At 53.7% G+C, this 18,140-nt stretch overlaps 1 protein-coding gene across 3 annotated transcripts; it reads left to right on the top strand.

The window, feature by feature from the left end:
* The first annotated feature begins 2,264 nt into the window (after positions 1-2,264).
* On the top strand, positions 2,265-17,762 carry KIF12 (kinesin family member 12). 3 transcript variants are annotated; one of them, XM_068973934.1, is made up of 19 exons: positions 2,265-2,338; positions 10,264-10,329; positions 10,422-10,500; positions 10,652-10,779; positions 10,899-10,974; positions 11,586-11,720; positions 11,885-12,020; positions 12,970-13,061; positions 13,241-13,388; positions 14,040-14,158; positions 14,241-14,345; positions 14,943-15,045; positions 15,128-15,218; positions 15,398-15,484; positions 15,863-15,953; positions 16,025-16,123; positions 16,727-16,827; positions 16,925-17,043; positions 17,381-17,762. In XM_068973934.1, exons 3-19 carry the CDS (start codon positions 10,432-10,434, stop codon positions 17,479-17,481), a joined length of 1,800 nt encoding a protein of 599 aa, XP_068830035.1. In that variant the 5' UTR covers positions 2,265-2,338; positions 10,264-10,329; positions 10,422-10,431; the 3' UTR covers positions 17,482-17,762. The 3 variants fall into 3 exon arrangements, with proteins under 3 accessions (XP_068830035.1, XP_068830034.1, XP_068830032.1); XM_068973933.1 differs by lacking the exon at positions 2,265-2,338 and adding an exon at positions 9,124-10,193 and having other exon boundaries at positions 12,970-13,062; positions 13,233-13,388; positions 16,025-16,151; positions 16,755-16,827; XM_068973931.1 differs by lacking the exon at positions 2,265-2,338 and having other exon boundaries at positions 9,135-10,329.
* Positions 17,763-18,140: the final 378 nt, after the last annotated feature.

The raw sequence follows: 18,140 nt of genomic DNA, 5'->3' as shown, positions 1-18,140 counted from the left end.
GTGTCTGCATGTCTCCCTTGGGTCCCAAAGCAGGGAAATGATGACTTCGTGGTCTGGGGAGACTTCCTGCAGCTCCAGTGAGACCAGCTCAGAGGGCTTGGCAGTTGGACTTGGTGAGGCAGCCTCGGCTTCATGTTCCAGCGCCTCAGCTGCCAGAGGCACGAGTCAGCAGTGGGGCCTGGCCCCCACCCAGGCAGGAACTCAGCGCCCCCGTGCTGATAAGGTGGGCGGGGCTTCCTGGAGAGAGCCTGAAAAATCACAAGGAGGGGCACGCTAGGGCATCTCCAGGCTCATCTGGAGGAGTGAGTGAAGAGCAGTTCTTAGAACCATTCCCAGGGCTTCCATGGAAACTTCTGTGTTCTGGCAGTTTGGAATATGACCCCATCACACTCCCTGGCCTTTGATCCCACCAAACCACAGTTTGCTCTTCAGTTTGTTCCACCTCTGGGCCGTTGCTCACGCTGTTCCTTTTGCCTGAAATGCTCTTCTTCTCCCTTCTGCCCGTCCCAATTTCTACCCATTTATAAAGCCTGTCCCAATGTCACCTCCTCCAGGAAGCCTTCCCAGATTCCCCAGCCCTTGCTCCCTGGTCAGGATTCACCTTTTTTCCCCCTGTGCTCCCATGGCATTTGGTTTTAACTGCTGTGAGTCATTCAGTTTAACAGACATGCCCTGATTCACCACCCAGTCCCTGCCCTCAGAGAGCTTAGAGTTCTCCCAGGCAGACAGATTTTACCACCCCACCCCAACTCCACCAGATGGGCTCAGGCCCTGGGGCTGGTAGGTATGGGAGGTGTGGATCCTCAGAAGCAGGCTCCCATGTCAATCCAGGAGGGCTTCCTGGGAGAGTGTGCATCTTCTCTATGCCCAAACAACACAGACGACACAGTGGATCATTAGCACCTCGTTTGTGACCTGGCACAGAGTGGGTGTTTTGAATGTGCTTAATTCACATTCAACTTGATCGTGCAGCTTCACCTTACACATTGGACAGCTTCTTGTCACCTGTGTGGAGAACATCTAGAAAGGGAGAAAAATCTGGAAAACTCTTAACAGATCCCCTGGTCCCTGCAGGCAGAGCCCGTGGGCAGTTCTGCACTTTTCAATCTATGAATCCTCGGTGGATTCTAAGCTTGAAAAGAGGGACTCTCAGGCCACAGTGAGATGGCTTTCCCGGAAGTCTGGTCCCAAGAGAAGGGCAGATGTTCTAAATAATTTTTATTTATTTTTTTTTTGGCGGCACTGGCTCTTCTTCGCTGCGTGGGCTCTGCTCCAGCAGTGCTGAGCTGGGGCCACTCTTCAGCTGCCGTGTGCGGGCTTCTTGTTGCAGAGGCTTCTCTCGTTGCGGAACACAGGCTCTCAGCACGTGGTCTTCAGTAGGTGCCGTATGTGGGTTTAGTAGTTGTGACTCGTGGGCTCTAGAGCACAGGTTTAGTTGCTTCACAGCATGTGAAATCTTCTCGAACCAGGGATCGAACCTGTGTCCTCTGCACTGGCAGACAGAGTTTTATCCACTGCACCACCAGGGAAATCCCAGATGTTCTATTAATAGATAAAGCAGATACAAGGTCTCAAAAAATGCCCATCAAGATCTGAGAAATCACTCTCCCAGGACACACTTCTTGATACACGCTGCTCGGGATGACTTGGTTATCAAGAAAAAGCAAAAGCCGGAGTTGTCAATCCTGACCGTGCATTAAAACCATCTGGAGTGCTTTGGAAACACTGATGCCTGGTCCCCACCCCCAAACCAATTAAACAGAATCCCCACGGGTGGGGCCTGGAATCCCCAGGTAATTTTGATGCCAGGGGTGGAGCTCCATTGCCTTAAAGTATCATTCAGCTTTCCCTGGGGAAGAAGGCAGGGGAGTGTGAAAGCTAATAGGAGAGCCTGTTGTAAGATAGACGGTAAAACTAAGGCAAACTGTGGACGTAAAAGGTCAACTTACATCCAGTTATCCAAGTTTAGCTTTGCAGAACAGCTCACGGGAAGAGGCTGCAGACAGCAGAGGACAGGATACAAATTCTGGCAACAGACAGATCCCCACCACACCATTTAGCGGGTGCCTGACTCTGGGCGTGTTACCAAACATCTCTGAGCTTCATTTTCTTCATCTGTAAAATGGGGATAATTCTAATGCCAATCCCAGAGGGTTGCTTTGAAAATTGATTAAATTAGAAAAAGTGTCCAGTGTTCAATAAATATTAACTCTCAGCCCTCTGACCCAGAAGGTTCCAGACACATGAGGCATCATTGTGCAAGAGACAGTACTTAATGTTCTTTAGCACTCGTACGTAGTCACATTATCGCCTTTAGAGGACGATGTCCAGCTCATAGGTAAGTCATTCCTGGGTGAGTAGTGGGCGGACTGAGTCAGGGGAAAGTTGTTTCTGTTTCTAGGGAGAAGAGCTGAGATCCTGGAAACAGCGGGAGTTTCAGCAACCCTGGGTCCTTTGATTTCACAACCACCCTGTAGAGCCTCATCTTCCCCAGAAGATGAAGCTTGGCTTCAGGCAGTATCGTTTCCTCTGGCTGGACCTTCATGCCTTCATCAGACAGACAGACAGTGAGTGTGTCTCTGCGCCAGGCCCTGTGCTGAGCATGCGGACCGAATCCTTAGTCCTCACCAAGCTCCTTGTCTAGCAGAAACCCTGGCATGGCTGTCAGTAGCCACCACGTGCACGCGTGTGTGCGAAGTCGCTTCTGTCGTGTCTGACTCTTTGCAACCCCATGGACTGTAGCCTGCCAGGCTCCTCCATCCAAGGGATTCTCCAGGCAAGAATACTGGAGTGGGTTGCCATGCCCTCCTCCAGGGAATCTTCCCAACCCAGGAATTGAACCCATATCTTTTATGTCTCCTACATTGGCAGGCAGGTTCTTTACCATTAGTGTCACCTGGGAAGCGCAGTACCTACCATACACAGCAGAGAAACTGGTTAAGGCTTTGGAGGAGAGGAGCCAGGCATTTAAGGAGAAAGAGTGGTGGCCCGGACTGCCAATGGGTTACTCTCTCCATCTTATGCTACAATTACTACTCTTGATCACGAATGCAACTGCTGTTCTAGCCCGCGCTGGCCCCCTTCCATTTAACCATCTGTAAAATGGGCTAGGGGGCCAGAGAGATGTTCATTCAGTGATCCCTGCAGTCCCTGCTTTGGAGAACTCTGTGAAACGAGTCCTGTGGCCCACATTGACGTTTTAATTAAAGATTACAGCAAGCTCTGTTTGGAAAATTTCACAACAGGCCTTGGACCCATCTGGCTTTTCCTCCGCGGGGGAGACAAGTGGAGCAATGACAGATGAGTGTCACGTGATGCAGAGAGCCCGTCCTCCTTGCTGATCTTCTTTCTCATCTTTCTTCCATCTCAGTCCAAGGCAAGGCTGCCTGGCAGGGCGAGCCCTGGGCTGGGCTCCACCTCTTCCCACAGGGCCTCGGTCTCTGCGCCTCTCAGGGGAGGACGAGCCCTCCTGTGTGATGTGTCACGAGGAGCAGAGGGCACGGACACCTGGACTTTCCAGGGCCCACTGGAGCCTACCCTCCTCGCTATGGGAGCTCTAAATCTGTAGCTCACAGTTGAGTCCAAGAGGCTAGCTTGGCCGGGGCTGGAAGAGTATCACTGTTTCTGGACACATTTGAGAGCAGCTTTGTGGCAGGAGTTGATGATCTCTATGATAAATGGGTCCCTAAATGAGTCCTTAGCTCATGAAGCTGAGAGTGTGCGGTTAGCCTTGAGAGAAAGGGAGGGAGGAGAGATGGAGGTCGGGGCGGGATGCAGCCAGCAGCCCTCTCGTCAGGCTCCCTTCCTCCTCCTCCTCGGCTCCTTCCTTCCTTCCCATCAGCATCCGTTGAATTCTTACTCTGTGCAGGGCCCTGCTCTGGCTCAGAGACCCCAGGGATGGAGCAGCACAGTCCCTGCTCCCCAGTAGACAGGAGGAGCAATCCAGCGTGACCCACGTTGTAACAGGAGGGAGGCTCTGGGGATGCAGATGTGGTTCCAACCTGACCTGGTGGGTCCGGGGTGCCAGGAAAGGCGTTCTACGGATGGGAAGACTTGCAGGACAAATCCACCAGGTAGCAAAAAGGGAGCACTCCGGCAGAGGGAACTGCAGTGGCAAAGGTTTAAAGGAGCCAAAGAAAAGCCTGGGAAAGCTTTGGGCTGGAGCGCTGGCTGCAGGGGCTGAGGGTCGCGGGGAGTGGAGAGGGCCGGCTGGAGGGGCAGCAGGAGACAGAACCCGAATGGTCCGGAGCCCCAGGTAGGGGACATCAGACCTTGTTCTGCGGCCCCAGGGAGTCTGCACTGGGTTTTCTCAGCGAGGATGGCTGGAGCTGAAGGGAGGAGAGTGGATTGAAGGGGCTGGAGCCAGGAGCAGGGTGCGCGTGGGAGGGCCCCATGATTGCTCAATGCTGCTTTTATTCATCCTCTTGAGGAGCACTTCTTGAGGGGCTGCTCATCCCTGTCCATAGTACCAGGCTGGCCAGCCCCTCCACAGTACACAAGCTCTGGAGAAAATGTATAGAAAGAGCGTGCCCACTCTCGACAAAGCCTCCTTTGTGATGAGGCTGGGGACCATGTTGTTGCGATGCTCTGCTGCCCTCTAGTGAAGCCTGGAGAGGCACCCCTGCAGGGTCCAGTTTGGTTCAGTTGCTCAGTCATGTCCAACTCTTTGTGATCTCATGGACTGCAGCATGCCAGGCTTCCTTGTCCATTACCAACTCCCGATGCCTAATCAAACTCATGTTCATCGCATTGGTGATGCCATCCAAACATCTCATCCTCTGTCGTCCCCTTCTCCTCTCACCTTCGATCTTTCCCAGCATCAGGGTCTTTTCAAATGAGTCAGTTCTTTGCCTCAGGTGGCCAAAGTATTGGAGTTTCAGTTTCAACATCAGTCCTTCCAATGAATATTCAAGACTGATTTCCTTTAGGATGGACTGGTTGGATCTCCTTGCAGTCCAAGGGACTCTCAAGAGTCTTCTCCAACACCACAGTTCAAAAGCATCAATCTTCAGCGATTAGCTGTCTTTATAGTCCAACTCTCACATCCATACATGACCACAGGAAAAACTATAGCTTTGATTAGATGGACCTTTTTTGGTAAAGTAATGTCTTTGCTTTTTAATATGCTGTCTAGGTTTGTCATAGCTTTTCTTCCAAGGAGCAAGCATCTTTTAATTCCATGGCTGCAGTCACCATCTGCAGTGATTTTGGAGCCCAAAAAATAAAGTCTGTCACTGGTTCCATTCTTTCCCCATCTATTTGCCATGAAGTGATGGGACCAGATGCCATGATCTTAGTTTTCTGAATGTTGAGTTTCAAGCCAACTTTTTCACTCTCCTCTTTCACTTTCATCAAGAGGCTCTTTAGCTCTTCTTTGCTTTCTGCAATAAGAGTGGTGCCATCTGCATATCTGAGGTTATTGATATTTCTCCTGACAGTCTTGATTCCAGCTTGTGCTTAATCCAGCCTGGCATTTCACATGATGTACTCTGCATATAAGTTAAATAAGCTGGGTGACAATATACAGCCTTGATGTACTCCTTTCCTGATTTAGAACCAGTCTGTTGTTCCACGTCCAGTTCTAGGTCAGTTGCTTCCTGACCTGCATACAGATTTCTCAGGAGGCAGGTCAGGTGGTCTGGTATTCCCATCTCTTTAAGAATTTTCTGCAATTTTTTGTGATCCACACAGTCAAAGGCTTTGGCATAGTCAATAAAGCAGAAGTAGATGTTTTTCTGGAACTCTCTTGATTTTTTGATAATCCAGTGGATGTTGGCAACTTGATCTCTGGTTCCTCTGCCTTTTCTAAATCCAGCTTGAACATCTGGAAGCCCACCGTTTACGTATTGCTGAAGCCTGGCTTGGAGAATTTTGAGCATTACTTTACTAGCCTGTGAGATGAGTGCAATTGCGTGGTAGTTTGAGCATTCCTTGGCATTGCCTTTCTTTGGGATTGGAATGAAAACTGACCTTTTCCAGTCCTGTGGCCACTGCTGAGTTTTCCAGATTTGCTGGCATATTGAGTGCAGCACTTTCACAGCATCATCTTTCAGGGTTTGAAATAGCTCCACTGGAATTCCATCACCTCCACTAGCTTTGTTCATAGTGATGCTTCCTAAGGCCCACTTGTCTTCGCATTCCAGGATATCTGGCTCTAGGTGAATGATCACACTATCGTGGTTATCTGGGTCATGAAGATCTTTTTTGTATATTTCTTCTGTGTATTTTTGCCACCTCTTCTTAATATCTTCTGCTTCTGTTAGGTCCACACCATTTCTGTCCTTTATTGTGCTCTTCTTTGAATGAAATGTTCCTTGGTATCTCTAATTTTCTTGAAGAGATCTCTAGTCTTTCCCATTCTATTATTTTCCTCTATTTCTTGGCAATGATTGCTGAGGAAGGCTTTGTTATATCTTCTTGCTGTTCTTTGGAACTCTGTATTCAGATGGGTATATCTTTCCTTTTCTCCTTTGCCTTTAGCTTCTTTTCTTTTCTCAGGTATTTGTAAGACCTTGTCAAACAACCATTTTGCCTTTTTGCATTTCTTTTTCTTGGGGATGGTCTTGGACTGCAGGGTCCAGCCAGCTTTTAAAACGCTCCAAGCTTCTCTGTGTGCTTTCTCTCTATCCCTCCCTCAACCACAAGAGTCCCACTGCTCCCACGGGAAAAGTGCAGTCTGGAAGTAGAGAACAGGTCGAAACAGGGTGAAGAGGGGAAGGAAGACAGAGAAGGACTCAGTTCCAGCTGTGGGAACACCAGCACCAGGGTCAGTGTGGGGCTTGGGGCCCAGGTAGTGTGTCTTGAATTTTCTCAAGAGAATAAACACAGACTACACACGTCGGTAACAGTGATGATGGTGGTGGAGCTGGTGGCTGCAGTGACCAATAATTATGGGCCCTACTGGTTATGTAGCTGTTGGCGACGGTAGTTCTGGTGATGATGGTGATGATGGTGATGGGGTGATGATGGCGGTGGTAATGATGACAGAGATGGAGCTAGACAAACTGGTAGTGATGATGGAGGTAGTGGCTAATAGGGCTGTGACGCTACTAAGAACATTCTCGTATACATCTTCAGGTGGGAGCATGCACTCATTTCCACTGGGCACAGATCTAGGAGTGGAATTGCTGGGTCAGAGGACAGGCATGTGTTTAGCTTTAGTATATGTTGCCAGACGGTTTTCCAAAAAACAATTGTTTTCACACTTTTACTTGTAACGTATAAATTCTTGGTGCTCCACATCCCTACACTTAGTATTATCTGTTTTGTTCACTAATGTATCTCAAATGCCTGGAAGCCTGGTGCATAGACGAGGCTTAATACAAATTTGCTGAATGAATGCTCAATATAAGCATGGCAGATGTCCACTTTCACCATTAGAGACCAGAACCAGCACTGCGCTCCTGCTTGTGGACACCCAGTGATGACCACATTCAGATCCAGGTTGGGAGCTTGGTGCAAAAGGGCTACCCCTAGCTCATCACACCCCAGCGTGCACAGGCTTAGTCTCGGCACGTTGCTCAAAATCCTTTCAGTGTGGTTCCCCTCACTCTAGTTTGAGAAGGAACAGCAGTCTGATCAAACCAACACACACTAAGGTGTGAGTGACTGATCCTTAACCCTTTTAAAAGCATTTGAAGGAGCAAATGTTCACTTGCTGGATTTACAATTGAACAGGGCAAGCTGCTGGAGCAGAAAGCTCAGGACTTAAAAGTTCCGAGTTCTCAGTTAAACTCTCTCAGATCACCCACTTACAGCTGCTTTCTCCTTAGACAACTTCCCCTGCCTACCTCTCGTTTCCTGTGTTTGTTTTTACTTTGAAAGATGGTAATTCTTGTCCTGTCTACCTCAATTATTCAAAAAATTATCAGAAATTAAGGAATTTCAGAGTAGAAAAGAATCTTGGAGCTCACCAGGGATTTGCTTTTAAATAATTCTTTACAATATAAGAATCACTTTCAGTTACACTGGTTCATTGAAATCATGAAACTATCATCTCTTTTCATTGGTAGGAAACAGACTGAAGGAGGAAATGACCTGCCCTGGGCTCTGCGGTTCGTTAGTTGCAGAGCTGGAGGCAGTGGCTCTCTGCTCTCTCTAGTTCCCCCTACAGATCTAGCTAGGAGCCCTATAAACCCAGAAAGCCAACTGGCTCCTGCATGCCTGCCTCCAGTGCGTGGGGAACCCACTGCCACCCAAGATAACACCATTTGCTATTTGGGTTGCTCTGATTGTTGGCTGTCATTTATGGTGTACAGATCATGTTACATTGAGAGGGGGTGATGATTAGAACTTTCATTCTAATGTTTGTTTGAGGGAAGAGGAATTGACAGAAATATTCAGAAAACAGGCAGAGAGAGCCACAATGGCAGTAATTATAGCAATCAATACCCATTGACGGTGTCACTTTCCTGTTGGTAACCCTTCATTGGCTTCTTTCACGAATGGGGCCCAGGTTCAAACCTCTCAGTGCCACGCACATCTCCCCCCCGCCACCCTGGCCTTCCGGCAGGGTGTTCCTTCTTCCTGGAATACCCTCACCCACCACTCTCACCTTCCTGCTCCTCAGTTCAGTTCAGTTCAGCGGCTCAGTCGTGTCCGACTCTTTGCGACCCCATGAATCACACAGCACGCCAGGCCTCCCTGTCCATCACCAACTCCCAGAGCCCACCCAAACTCATGTCCATCGATGATGCCATCCAACCATCTCATCCTCTGTCATTCTCGTCTCTTCCTGCCCTCAATCTTTCCCAGCATCAGGGTCTTTGCAAATGAGTCAACTCTTCAAATCAGGTAGCCGAAGTACTGGAGTTTCAGTTTCAGCGTCAGTCCTTCCAGTGAACACCCAGGACTGATCTCTTTTAGGATGGACTGGTTGGATCTCCTTGCAGTCCAAGGGACTCTCAAGAGTCTTCTCCAACACTACAGTTCAAAAGCACTAATTGTTTGGTGCTCAACTTTCTTTATAGTCCAACTCTCACATCCATACATGACCACTGGAAAAACCATAGCCTTGACTAGATGGGCATTTGTTGGTAAAGTAATGTCTTTGCTTTTTAATATGCTGTCTAGGTTGGTCGTAACTTTCCTTCCAAGGAGTAAGTGTCTTTTAATTTCATGGCTGCAATCACCATCTGCAGTGATTCTGGAGCCCAGAAAAATGAAGTCAGCCACTATTTCCACTGTTTCCCCATGTATCTGCCATGAAGTGATGGGACCAGATGCCATGATCTTAGTTTTCTGAATGTTGAGCTTTAAGCCAACTTTTTCACTCTCCTCTTTCACTTTCATCAAGAGGCTCTTTAGTTCTCCTTCACTTTCTGCCATCAGGGTTCCTGCTCCTACAGGCCTCCAAATCTACCCTCCCCCTAAACCCCTGCACTAGATTGTACTTCCTTGTTTTCATAGCAAGACTGTGAGCTCAGAAGGGGCAGGATCTGCATGGGACTCTCCCGTCCTGGTGCCCTGCATAGAGACTGGCACTGAACGGGTGGCTGCCCCACCTCAGCACATTCACAGCCATCTCTGCTGCTCCCAACTGCCCTGGCCTTGGAGAGGCAGGTGACCCAAAGTTTAAACCAGATGCTTCGGAGCCTTGTAGTCCGCTAAGCTCAGGAATTGAATCCAGCCACATCTTCCTGGAACTGGGACCTGGGCCCGTCCTATCCTTCTCGACCCCTCTCCCCTCCCTGGGCTCAGCTGGAAGCAGCTGGAACCGCTGCAGAGGGGTGAGGTGGGGAGGAAGATTACAAAACGGAAGAAGTATGCAGAGAGAGTAGGAAGAGCCCGGTCCCATGCTCTGCTCAGACTGTCTGTGTGGCCTGGGCTGAGCCTGCCCCAGTCCCGGCCTCCGTATCCCCATCTGTGCACAGAGCAGATTGGTCTGGTGGTCCCTCCTGATGGGATTGGCCAAGGGCAAGAGATCCTCAGATTCCCGAACCCTCTAGCTCCAGACTTTTCCACCACACAGGTGGGAGGTTGGGTAAATCTTTAACTAGTTAGCCCTAGGCAGGTCGAGCCTTTCCGGATGGATGATTGCCTGGGAAAGGGGGGCGATGAGGGTGGGGATGTAAGGGTGTATAGCCAGTCCCAATGTGAAGGGGGAGGGTACTGGGACGGGAAAAGAACGAGACTCGGGCGGAGCTAACTCCGTGTGCAAAGCAGGACATGGAGGAACGCGGGTCGCCCGACGGGTAAGTACAGATTTAGGGAGGTTCAAGGAGCCGCTGGGACACGGATGTTTAACTCGAGTTGCTGCCACAGGGACCCCGCGCGGAACCTGGAGCAGGGGCCGGAGGGGCCAGAAACGCCCATCCAGGTGGTGCTCAGGTAGGTGTAGGTTGGCTTGGAGGCGGCGAGGAAGGGACTGATGGAGATTTCAGGATGGACATCCGCCCCCTCTCCGCCTCGTCCGACCACAGGGTGCGTCCCATGAGCGCTGCCGAGCTGCGTCGAGGGGAGCAGAGCGCGCTGCACTGCTCAGGGACCCGGACTCTGCAGGTGAGGACCTCCCCCCCACCCTCAAAAAAACCAACTTCGGAGAACACGCCAGGTACCTCCAGGTCAATTTCCCCCAGGCCCCGCCCTCCCCGAGGCGAGCCCCGCCCTCCCCAGGGTGCCCCGCCCTCTTCTCTACGGCCCCCTTCCCCAGGTGAGCCCCCCGGGCGGGGGCCCGGACGTGGCTTTCCGCTTCGGCGCGGTGCTGGACGGAGCTAGCACCCAAGATGACGTGTTCCGCGCGTGCGGCGTGCGGCGCCTGGGAGAGCTGGCGCTGCGCGGGTGAGTGAGGTCGGGGGCCGCCCCGCCCGCGCACGGCCCCGCCCCGGCCCCCTCCCTCCCTTCTCCCCCAACCCAGCCACGCACCAGCCTCTGTACAGCCACACTCCTGCGGCCCGCAGCTTCTCCTGCACCGTCTTCACTTTCGGCCAGACCGGCTCCGGGAAGACCTACACCCTGACCGGACCTCCTCCCCAGGTGAGCCGAGCTCTAGCAGAGCCCCCGGGGGATCGGTGGGCGAGAAGCCTTGGGGAGCACAGACTCCCAGACGGAAAGGAATTGGACGAGGCAGCCCAGCTCCATTTATTTGCAGGCAAGGAAAGATCAGGGAAGGTAAAGGGTCTCGGCCAGTCCAGAGTACCTGGGCTCAGGTGTCCCCTTTACTTCTTAGCTCTCAGGTTTTTCATCTGTAAAATAACTGAGAATTAAATGAGATGTGGGTATGGGAATTTGGCACAGTGTGCTGCTGCTGCTGCTAAGTCGCTTCAGTCGTGTCCAACTCTGTGCGACCCAATAGACGGCAGCCCAGCAGGCTCCCCCATCCCTGGGATTCTCCAGGCAAGAACACTGGAGAGGGTTGCCATTTCCTTCTCCAGTGCGTGAAAGTGAAGTCGCTCAGTTGTGTCCGACTCTTAGCAACCCCATGGACTGCAGCCCACCAGGCTCCTCCTTCCATGGGATTTTCCAGGCAAGAGTACTGGAGTGGGGTGCCACTACCTTCTCCGGGCACAGTGCTCTACAAAGAGTAATCGTGACGGTGGTGGTGATGGTGGTAGCCCAGCCCCAGGCTCGGCTGTTTCTGCTCCCAGGGAGGGGGGGTGCCTGTACCCCCCAGCCTGGCTGGCATCATGCAGAGGACCTTCGCCTGGCTGTTAGACCGCGTGCAGCACCTGGATGTTCCTGTCACTCTCCGTGCTTCTTACCTGGAGGTCTACAATGAGCAGGTGGGGGACTGAGATGGCTAGAAAGACAGCCCACAAGGAAAGGGAGGCATTTCTTTCCAAGGAAACTGGAAATAGAATAGGTGGGGGGCTGTCGACCATAAGGTCTGGGGGTGGATGAAACAAGGACTCAGGCCCCTCCCTTACCCTCCACCCTCCTCTCTCAGATTCGGGACTTGCTGAGTCTGGGGGCTCCACGGCCCCTCCCTGTTCGCTGGAACAAGACCCGGGGCTTCTATGTGGAGCAGCTGCGGGTGGTGGAGTTTGGGAGCCTGGGGGCCCTCATGGAACTCCTGCAAATGGGTGCGTGCTACCTCAAGCTGCTCTGGGATGCGTGGGACGCAAGGATTTTACCTGTTCACCCGTGCCCTCGGGGCCCCAGGCTGGAGCTGTGGGTTCAGAGCTGATCTTTGTGGTAGAAAAAGGCCAGCAAACCAACAGTTCAGACACAAACCAAGGGTGCCCCCCACTCCTACCCCTCAGGCCTGCTGATACTGCTTTCCAGACTCTTGCCACCCTTCTCTGCAGCACTGGGCTTCTGCCTCGGTCAAGCCTCAATTGTACCTCCTGGAGGGATCCCCCCCTTTAAGTGCATGCTTCTCCATCAAACGAAGCAAACCACATCCCTATCCCTTTCCAGACCTTTCCAGAACCCTGAGAGTAAAGGTCATACTTCTTGCATACTCAGTAGCTAAGTTGGGTCCAACTCTTTGCAACCCCATGGACTGTACCCCTCCACGCTCCTCTGTCACTGGGATTATCCCAGCAAGAATATTTCCTCCTTCAGGGGATCTTCCCGACATAGGGATCGAACCCGTGAATCCTGCATTGGCAGGTGGATTCTTTACCACCGAGCCACCTGGAAAGCCCTAGCCTGAACGCTCTTCTGTTTTGGTCTCATTCATCCATTCATCAGCTATTTATTGAGCACCTGCTGTGACCAGTCTCGGGGTTCCGACTGAGCGCCTCCCAGTTGATCTCTCTGCCTGAGTTTCTCTCTATTCGCATAGCAATGTGAGAGATGTTGATATTAATAAAATGTGAATCAGACTGACATTCTTCCCCTCGGTTCTCTCCGGTCCCCTTTTACCTGTTCAAGCTAGAACCCAATTCAGCACCCATCATTCCACTCCTGCCTCTGTGCCTTTGCACCACTGGCCCCTCTTGCAGGATGTCTTTGCTCCTTTTTTATTCATTGGTGACGACTTGCTCTTCCTACCACATCCAACTCTAGGATTTTTTCCCTCTCTAGGTCTTAGCCGTCGAAGGAGCTCCGCTCATACCCTGAACCAGGCCTCCAGCCGAAGCCATGCCCTGCTCACACTCTACATCAGCCACCAAACTGTGAGTGCCTCAGCTTGGAAAGGAGCGGCCCAGGGCCACCCAGCAAGGGTCTGCCTTTGGATGTATAAACCAATTTGGGCATGCATGGGAGGTAATAGTGGAAACCCTTGGCCCTGTGATTTTGACGATGACAGCCCCTCCCAAGTCCCCATGGAGCCCTGATTCTCCAACCCCGGCAGATGCCTCCTGTGGACCCCGGGGAACCCCCCGCCGGCGGGAAGCTGTGCTTTGTAGACCTGGCCGGCAGTGAGAAAGTGGCGGCTACAGGATCCCGTGGGGAGCTGATGCTTGAGGCCAACAGCATCAACCGCAGCCTGCTGGCCCTGGGTGAGATCTGAGTGGACCGACTGCCCGAGTCCTTCCTCTGTGCCTCGCCTACAGCTATCCACAGTGGGGAAGCCAGGGGGTTAATTGGGAATGGAGGAGTGTTAAAGAGCTGTGACCCAGCAGCCACAGGCCTCCCTGGGGCCTCAGCTTGCTGGTGTCTCATGCTTTCCCTCATAGAGCTCTGTGGGTCTATAAATGCTGAGGGTACAGTTGAATTCTAATTGGGGAGGTAGAAACACTTATTGCAGTGTGCGAGCCCTCAGACATTCAACTTGACCCTTGTTGTATTTGGGAAGACTGAGGCCCAGGGAGGAGAAGGGCACTAACCTGTCTTCCCATCTCCCCACCCCCCAGGCCATTGGCCTTGAGGTCTCTACTAGCTGGGACCTCCCTTGGCCTTCCTCTCTGCATGCGTGGGGATGCATTCAGTCCATTTGTCAGACATTTCCTAAGCCCCTTTGCCAGGCCCTTTGGTGGGCAGTAGGGATCAAGGTGGGAGCCCTAGTCTGGTGGCCAAGCAGTCTGAGTGGGTAATGCGATCATGTGGAAAGAGGCACCCTAGAGACATACGTGCCTGGTGGAGACCTAGCTCTGCAGCGTACCAGCTGGGTGGCCTTGGACATGGAGGGTGACCACGCTTTCCCCACCCAGGTCACTGCATCTCGCTGCTGCTGGACCCTCAGCGGAAGCAGAGCCACATCCCCTTCCGGGACAGCAAGCTCACCAAGCTGCTGGCAGATTCGCTAGGGGGCCATGGGGTCACCCTCATGGTATCCATGGGAGGCTGCCAGGGAGGGCTGGGTCTTGAGGGAGGGCTCCCAGAGAGGAGCACTCAGGGGCAGTCCTCCCCAGGTGGCCTGCGTGTCCCCCTCAGCCCAGTGCCTTCCCGAGACCCTCAGCACCCTGCGATATGCAAGCCGAGCTCAGCGGGTCACCACTCGGCCACAGGCCCCCAGGGTGAGTGGAGAGAGCTGCGGGCAGAGCAGAGGGACAGGCAGGGGAGATGGCGGGCACCGTCCAACAGCTGGAGGCTGAATCAGTGCCACGGTTGAAGTCTGGGACTGAGTCAGGGCAGGGATTAGCATTGAAATCTTGATGACGGGGTTATGTTTGGGCAGGGCGGGGTTGCAGTCAGATTTCATGGTCAGGGTTAAGGTAGGTTTAGGCTTGGAGTCTGACTCGGGACATGCTTCAGGATCTAGCCAACATCCCAGCTAGTATCGTGACTAAGTCTGAGTTAAGTTGGAGTTTGATGTGGGATCTTATTTGCAGTCAGAATCTGGACCAAGGTTTGGACAGAACTGAGTTTGGGGTTGGACAGGGAGCAGTTGAGAGCAGACTTTCCAGGGAGACAGCTGAGGCCACATGGCACTTTGCTGCCTTTAGGACAAGGTGTCCCTTCCAAGTGTATGTAACCTTGGGCCAGGATTCCAAGTGGGCAAGTGGAGCCTGGGCTGGATTTTAGGCTGCACTTACTCCCCTACCCTAGACGCCCTTGCGCAGTGTGAAACCTGTGCAACCGTAAGCAGCAGCCCTGGGCCTCTTTCTCTGCAGTCCCCCAAGGCAAAGCCGCCCCAGCACCTGGAGGCTGAGCCATTGCAGCTGCAGGAGGAGAACCTTCACCTGCGGTCCCAGCTGGGCCAAATGGACCCCAAGGGTATGGGCTCCCTGGGGTGGGGGTGAGATGAGAATCGGCTCTGGGGCTCCTGGGGCTCCAGCTGCCTCCCTCTTCCCTGCAGCCTCTGGACTCAGTGGGGCCCGGGTGGCCTGGGCTCAGCGGAACCTCTACGGGATGCTGCAAGAGTTCATGCTGGAGAATGAGAGGCTCAGGTAGACTGCCCTAGCCCGGACTCTGTGGCCCGCCCCTCTCTGCGGGGCCCCCTCTGCCAAGATGCCTCCCTTCTCTAGTCCCCCCTCCGCCCGCCGGCTCCTCTTCTGTCCCCTCCTGCCTCCGGGGGCTCGTACTGTGCTGTAGTGAGGAGGAGCTGACGGATGCCCCTGCCTCCCAGGAAAGAGAAGAAGCGTCTGCAGAGCAGCCGGGACCTGGCCTACAGCGAGCAGTGCATCCTGGCCCAGCAGGTCCGCGAGCTGGAGCGGTGAGCAAGGCTGCCGGCTGGATACCAGCCTTTAGGATGGAGGGCAGGTGGGAAAGGGGGTGGCTTGGCCAGATCTGCCCTCTGGATCCAGACCCGTGGGGCTCAGACCCCAGCTCTGCCACCAGCTATGTGACCTTGAGTGAGTCCGTTAACCTCTCACCACCTGGATTTTCGCTTCTGTGAAATGGAGGCGATACAGTGCCTGCCTCCCAGGATTGTCCTAAAGACCGGATGGCGTGAGTTCGTATGTAAAGATCTGAGAACAGTGCCTGGCATGTAGTTAGGGCTCCACGAGTGTTTGTTAAAAGCAGGACTTGGGCGCCAGGCTGATGGTAGCGGTGAGGGCTCCAGGCAGACAGAGCTCACCCTTCTTTCCAGGCGTCTCCTCTCTGCCTGCTGCTTTCAGCAGCCAGGCCCTGACCCAGCCCCACCGTGTCCCTGTGTGATGGTGCCACCTCTCCTGTGCCATGTGAGTCTCTGCCCAGCCCGGAGAAGGGAGGGGCAGGGATGTCACGGAGCCCCTGACACGACCTCTTGCAGGCCCCGCCACCCCTCTGCCCCCGCTGCCAACTCTGTCCCCTGTGCCATGCGCCGCTGGCCCACTGGGCCTGCCCACGGAGGGAACTCCACCTGCCCCAGGTAGGAAAGGCCGAGGTGGAAGGAGGGAAGGCCGGGGAGAACTGGAGACCTGGAGCTAGGGGTCTGTAGTCTGGAAGGCTCCAGAACTGCGGGGACTCCAGGGACCTGGGCTGGGTCATGGCAGGAAGTGGCTGGCTTTGGGTTCTCTCTGCCCGGGGTTCGAAATAGCTGTTAACCTTGCCTCGCCCTCCTCCCCATTCTACCTTCTTTTGGGAACTTACTCTGCTGTTGGCTTATTCATTTATTCACTTACGCATTACTCATTTATGCACTGAATGAATGAGTCAATGAATGGATTTACTTAATGAGTGAGTGTTCACTTATTCAGTAACTCTCCCCTAAACTCCTTGCTTTGTGGCAGCCCCTGTTCTGGGCACTGAGGATTCACAGAGCAGATGTGGTTCCTGCCCTTGTGGAGTGCCTAGTCTCCAGAGAGGACTTCACAAGCGCCACCCACTGCCCGCAGAAAAAGGGACCTCCACCCCTTTATGCTCACCGAACATTCTTCGTGCCCCCTGGGGCAGGCCTGGCAGGGAGCGTGGTGTCATGATCAGCGCCAGGGCTGAGATCACCCAGCCCTGTGGCCTCTGGTCTCTCCTGCAGGTGTTTGGCTCTAAGGCCCCAGTTGATGGGCCCCTGTCCACCCGGCCCCCGCCCTGGGCACCCCCATGCTGCCCTAGCTCTGCCAAGTGCTCAAGAGAGAGGTGAGCCCAGCCCTGGGGCACTGGGGGATGGAGGGTGAGGGCAAAGGTCTGGGAAACTGAAGGCTCACTTCCCACAACCCAACTCCCCCTGGCCCAGGAGTCACAGTGAGTGGACTCAGACCCAGGTTCTGGCAGAGATGCTGACCGAGGAGAAAGTGATGCCCTCTGCACCTCCCCTGCCCACGGGGCCACTGAACACATCGCCAGTGCTGAGAGGTGAAGAAGGGCGTGAGGGGAGGGCTGCTAGTGTTCTCTGTGATCTTGGGTCGGAACTCACCTCCAAACCTTAGTCTTCCCATTTCTGAAATAGGGGGCGGATTAAGTGGTGAGAGTTCTACGATCTTTCTATTTCTCAGACCTGGAATTCTCTTCTTGAAGCCACCTGCACTCCCAGATGTATCCTGGGGCCCTGTGGTGTGCATGGCAGATGGAGTCGGAGTGGGGCGGGGGGCGGTGTCTGAGACTTCCCCAGAGGCTGCTGGGACCCTGATGGGCCTGGGGGGGGCAAGGCCCAAGGAAATGATGGCCTCAAGCCTCACCGTGTGCCCTTTAGGGGGGGCTGCAGTTCCAAACCTGGCCCGGAGACTGGAGGCCCTCAGAGACCAAATCGGCACCTCCCTGCGACGTGGCCGGAGCCAGCCACCCCCTCGCTGAGGGCACACGGAGCCCTAGCCAGGCCCTCCTGCCTGCTGCGGGCAGCGTGGGAACCCCGGAGACCTTCATGTGGCATTGGGCTGGGCTCTGCACTCTGGGTTTCAGTCTCTCCATCTGTTCAATGGCGTAGCAGCCGCTGCTCTAGTCTGCAGCTGGCCTGGGCAGAGGCCAGGCCTGGGCATGGGGGCTGATGGGGCAAACTGGGGACGCCAAGGGTGGGTGCCACCCCAGACTCGGAGAAATGAGCCTGGATTCAGGAGAAACCAGGCCACGGGCGATGAAGTATATGAATAAAGAGAGACATCAGCTCCAAGTCTGGTTGGTCTTATCTTCTGACTAGTCAGGCTCTTGCCCTTGGGAGAAACCCAGAGGGGAGGGGTCCTGAGGAAGAGGAGGCCAGGGCTCCTGGCAGAGGTGACTATCCCCTTCCCCTTCAGATCAGGAATATTTCAGGTTCTCCTGAAATAGAGGAGAACCTCCTTCTATGTGTTGTTCAGTGACTCAGTTGTGTCCGGCTCTTCAAGACCCCACGGACTGCAGCACGCCAGGCTTCCTTGTCCTTCACCATCTCCCGGAGTTTGCTCAAACTCATGTCCGTTGAGTCAATGATGCCCTCCAACCATCTCATCCTCTATCACTCCCTTCTCCTCCTGCTCTCA

This window comes from Capricornis sumatraensis, chromosome 6, assembly GCF_032405125.1.
Source record: "Capricornis sumatraensis isolate serow.1 chromosome 6, serow.2, whole genome shotgun sequence".
Lineage (NCBI taxonomy): Eukaryota > Metazoa > Chordata > Mammalia > Artiodactyla > Bovidae > Capricornis > Capricornis sumatraensis.
The sequence above is the reverse complement of the archived record's forward strand: the minus strand, read 5'-3'. Positions and strand labels throughout refer to the sequence as shown.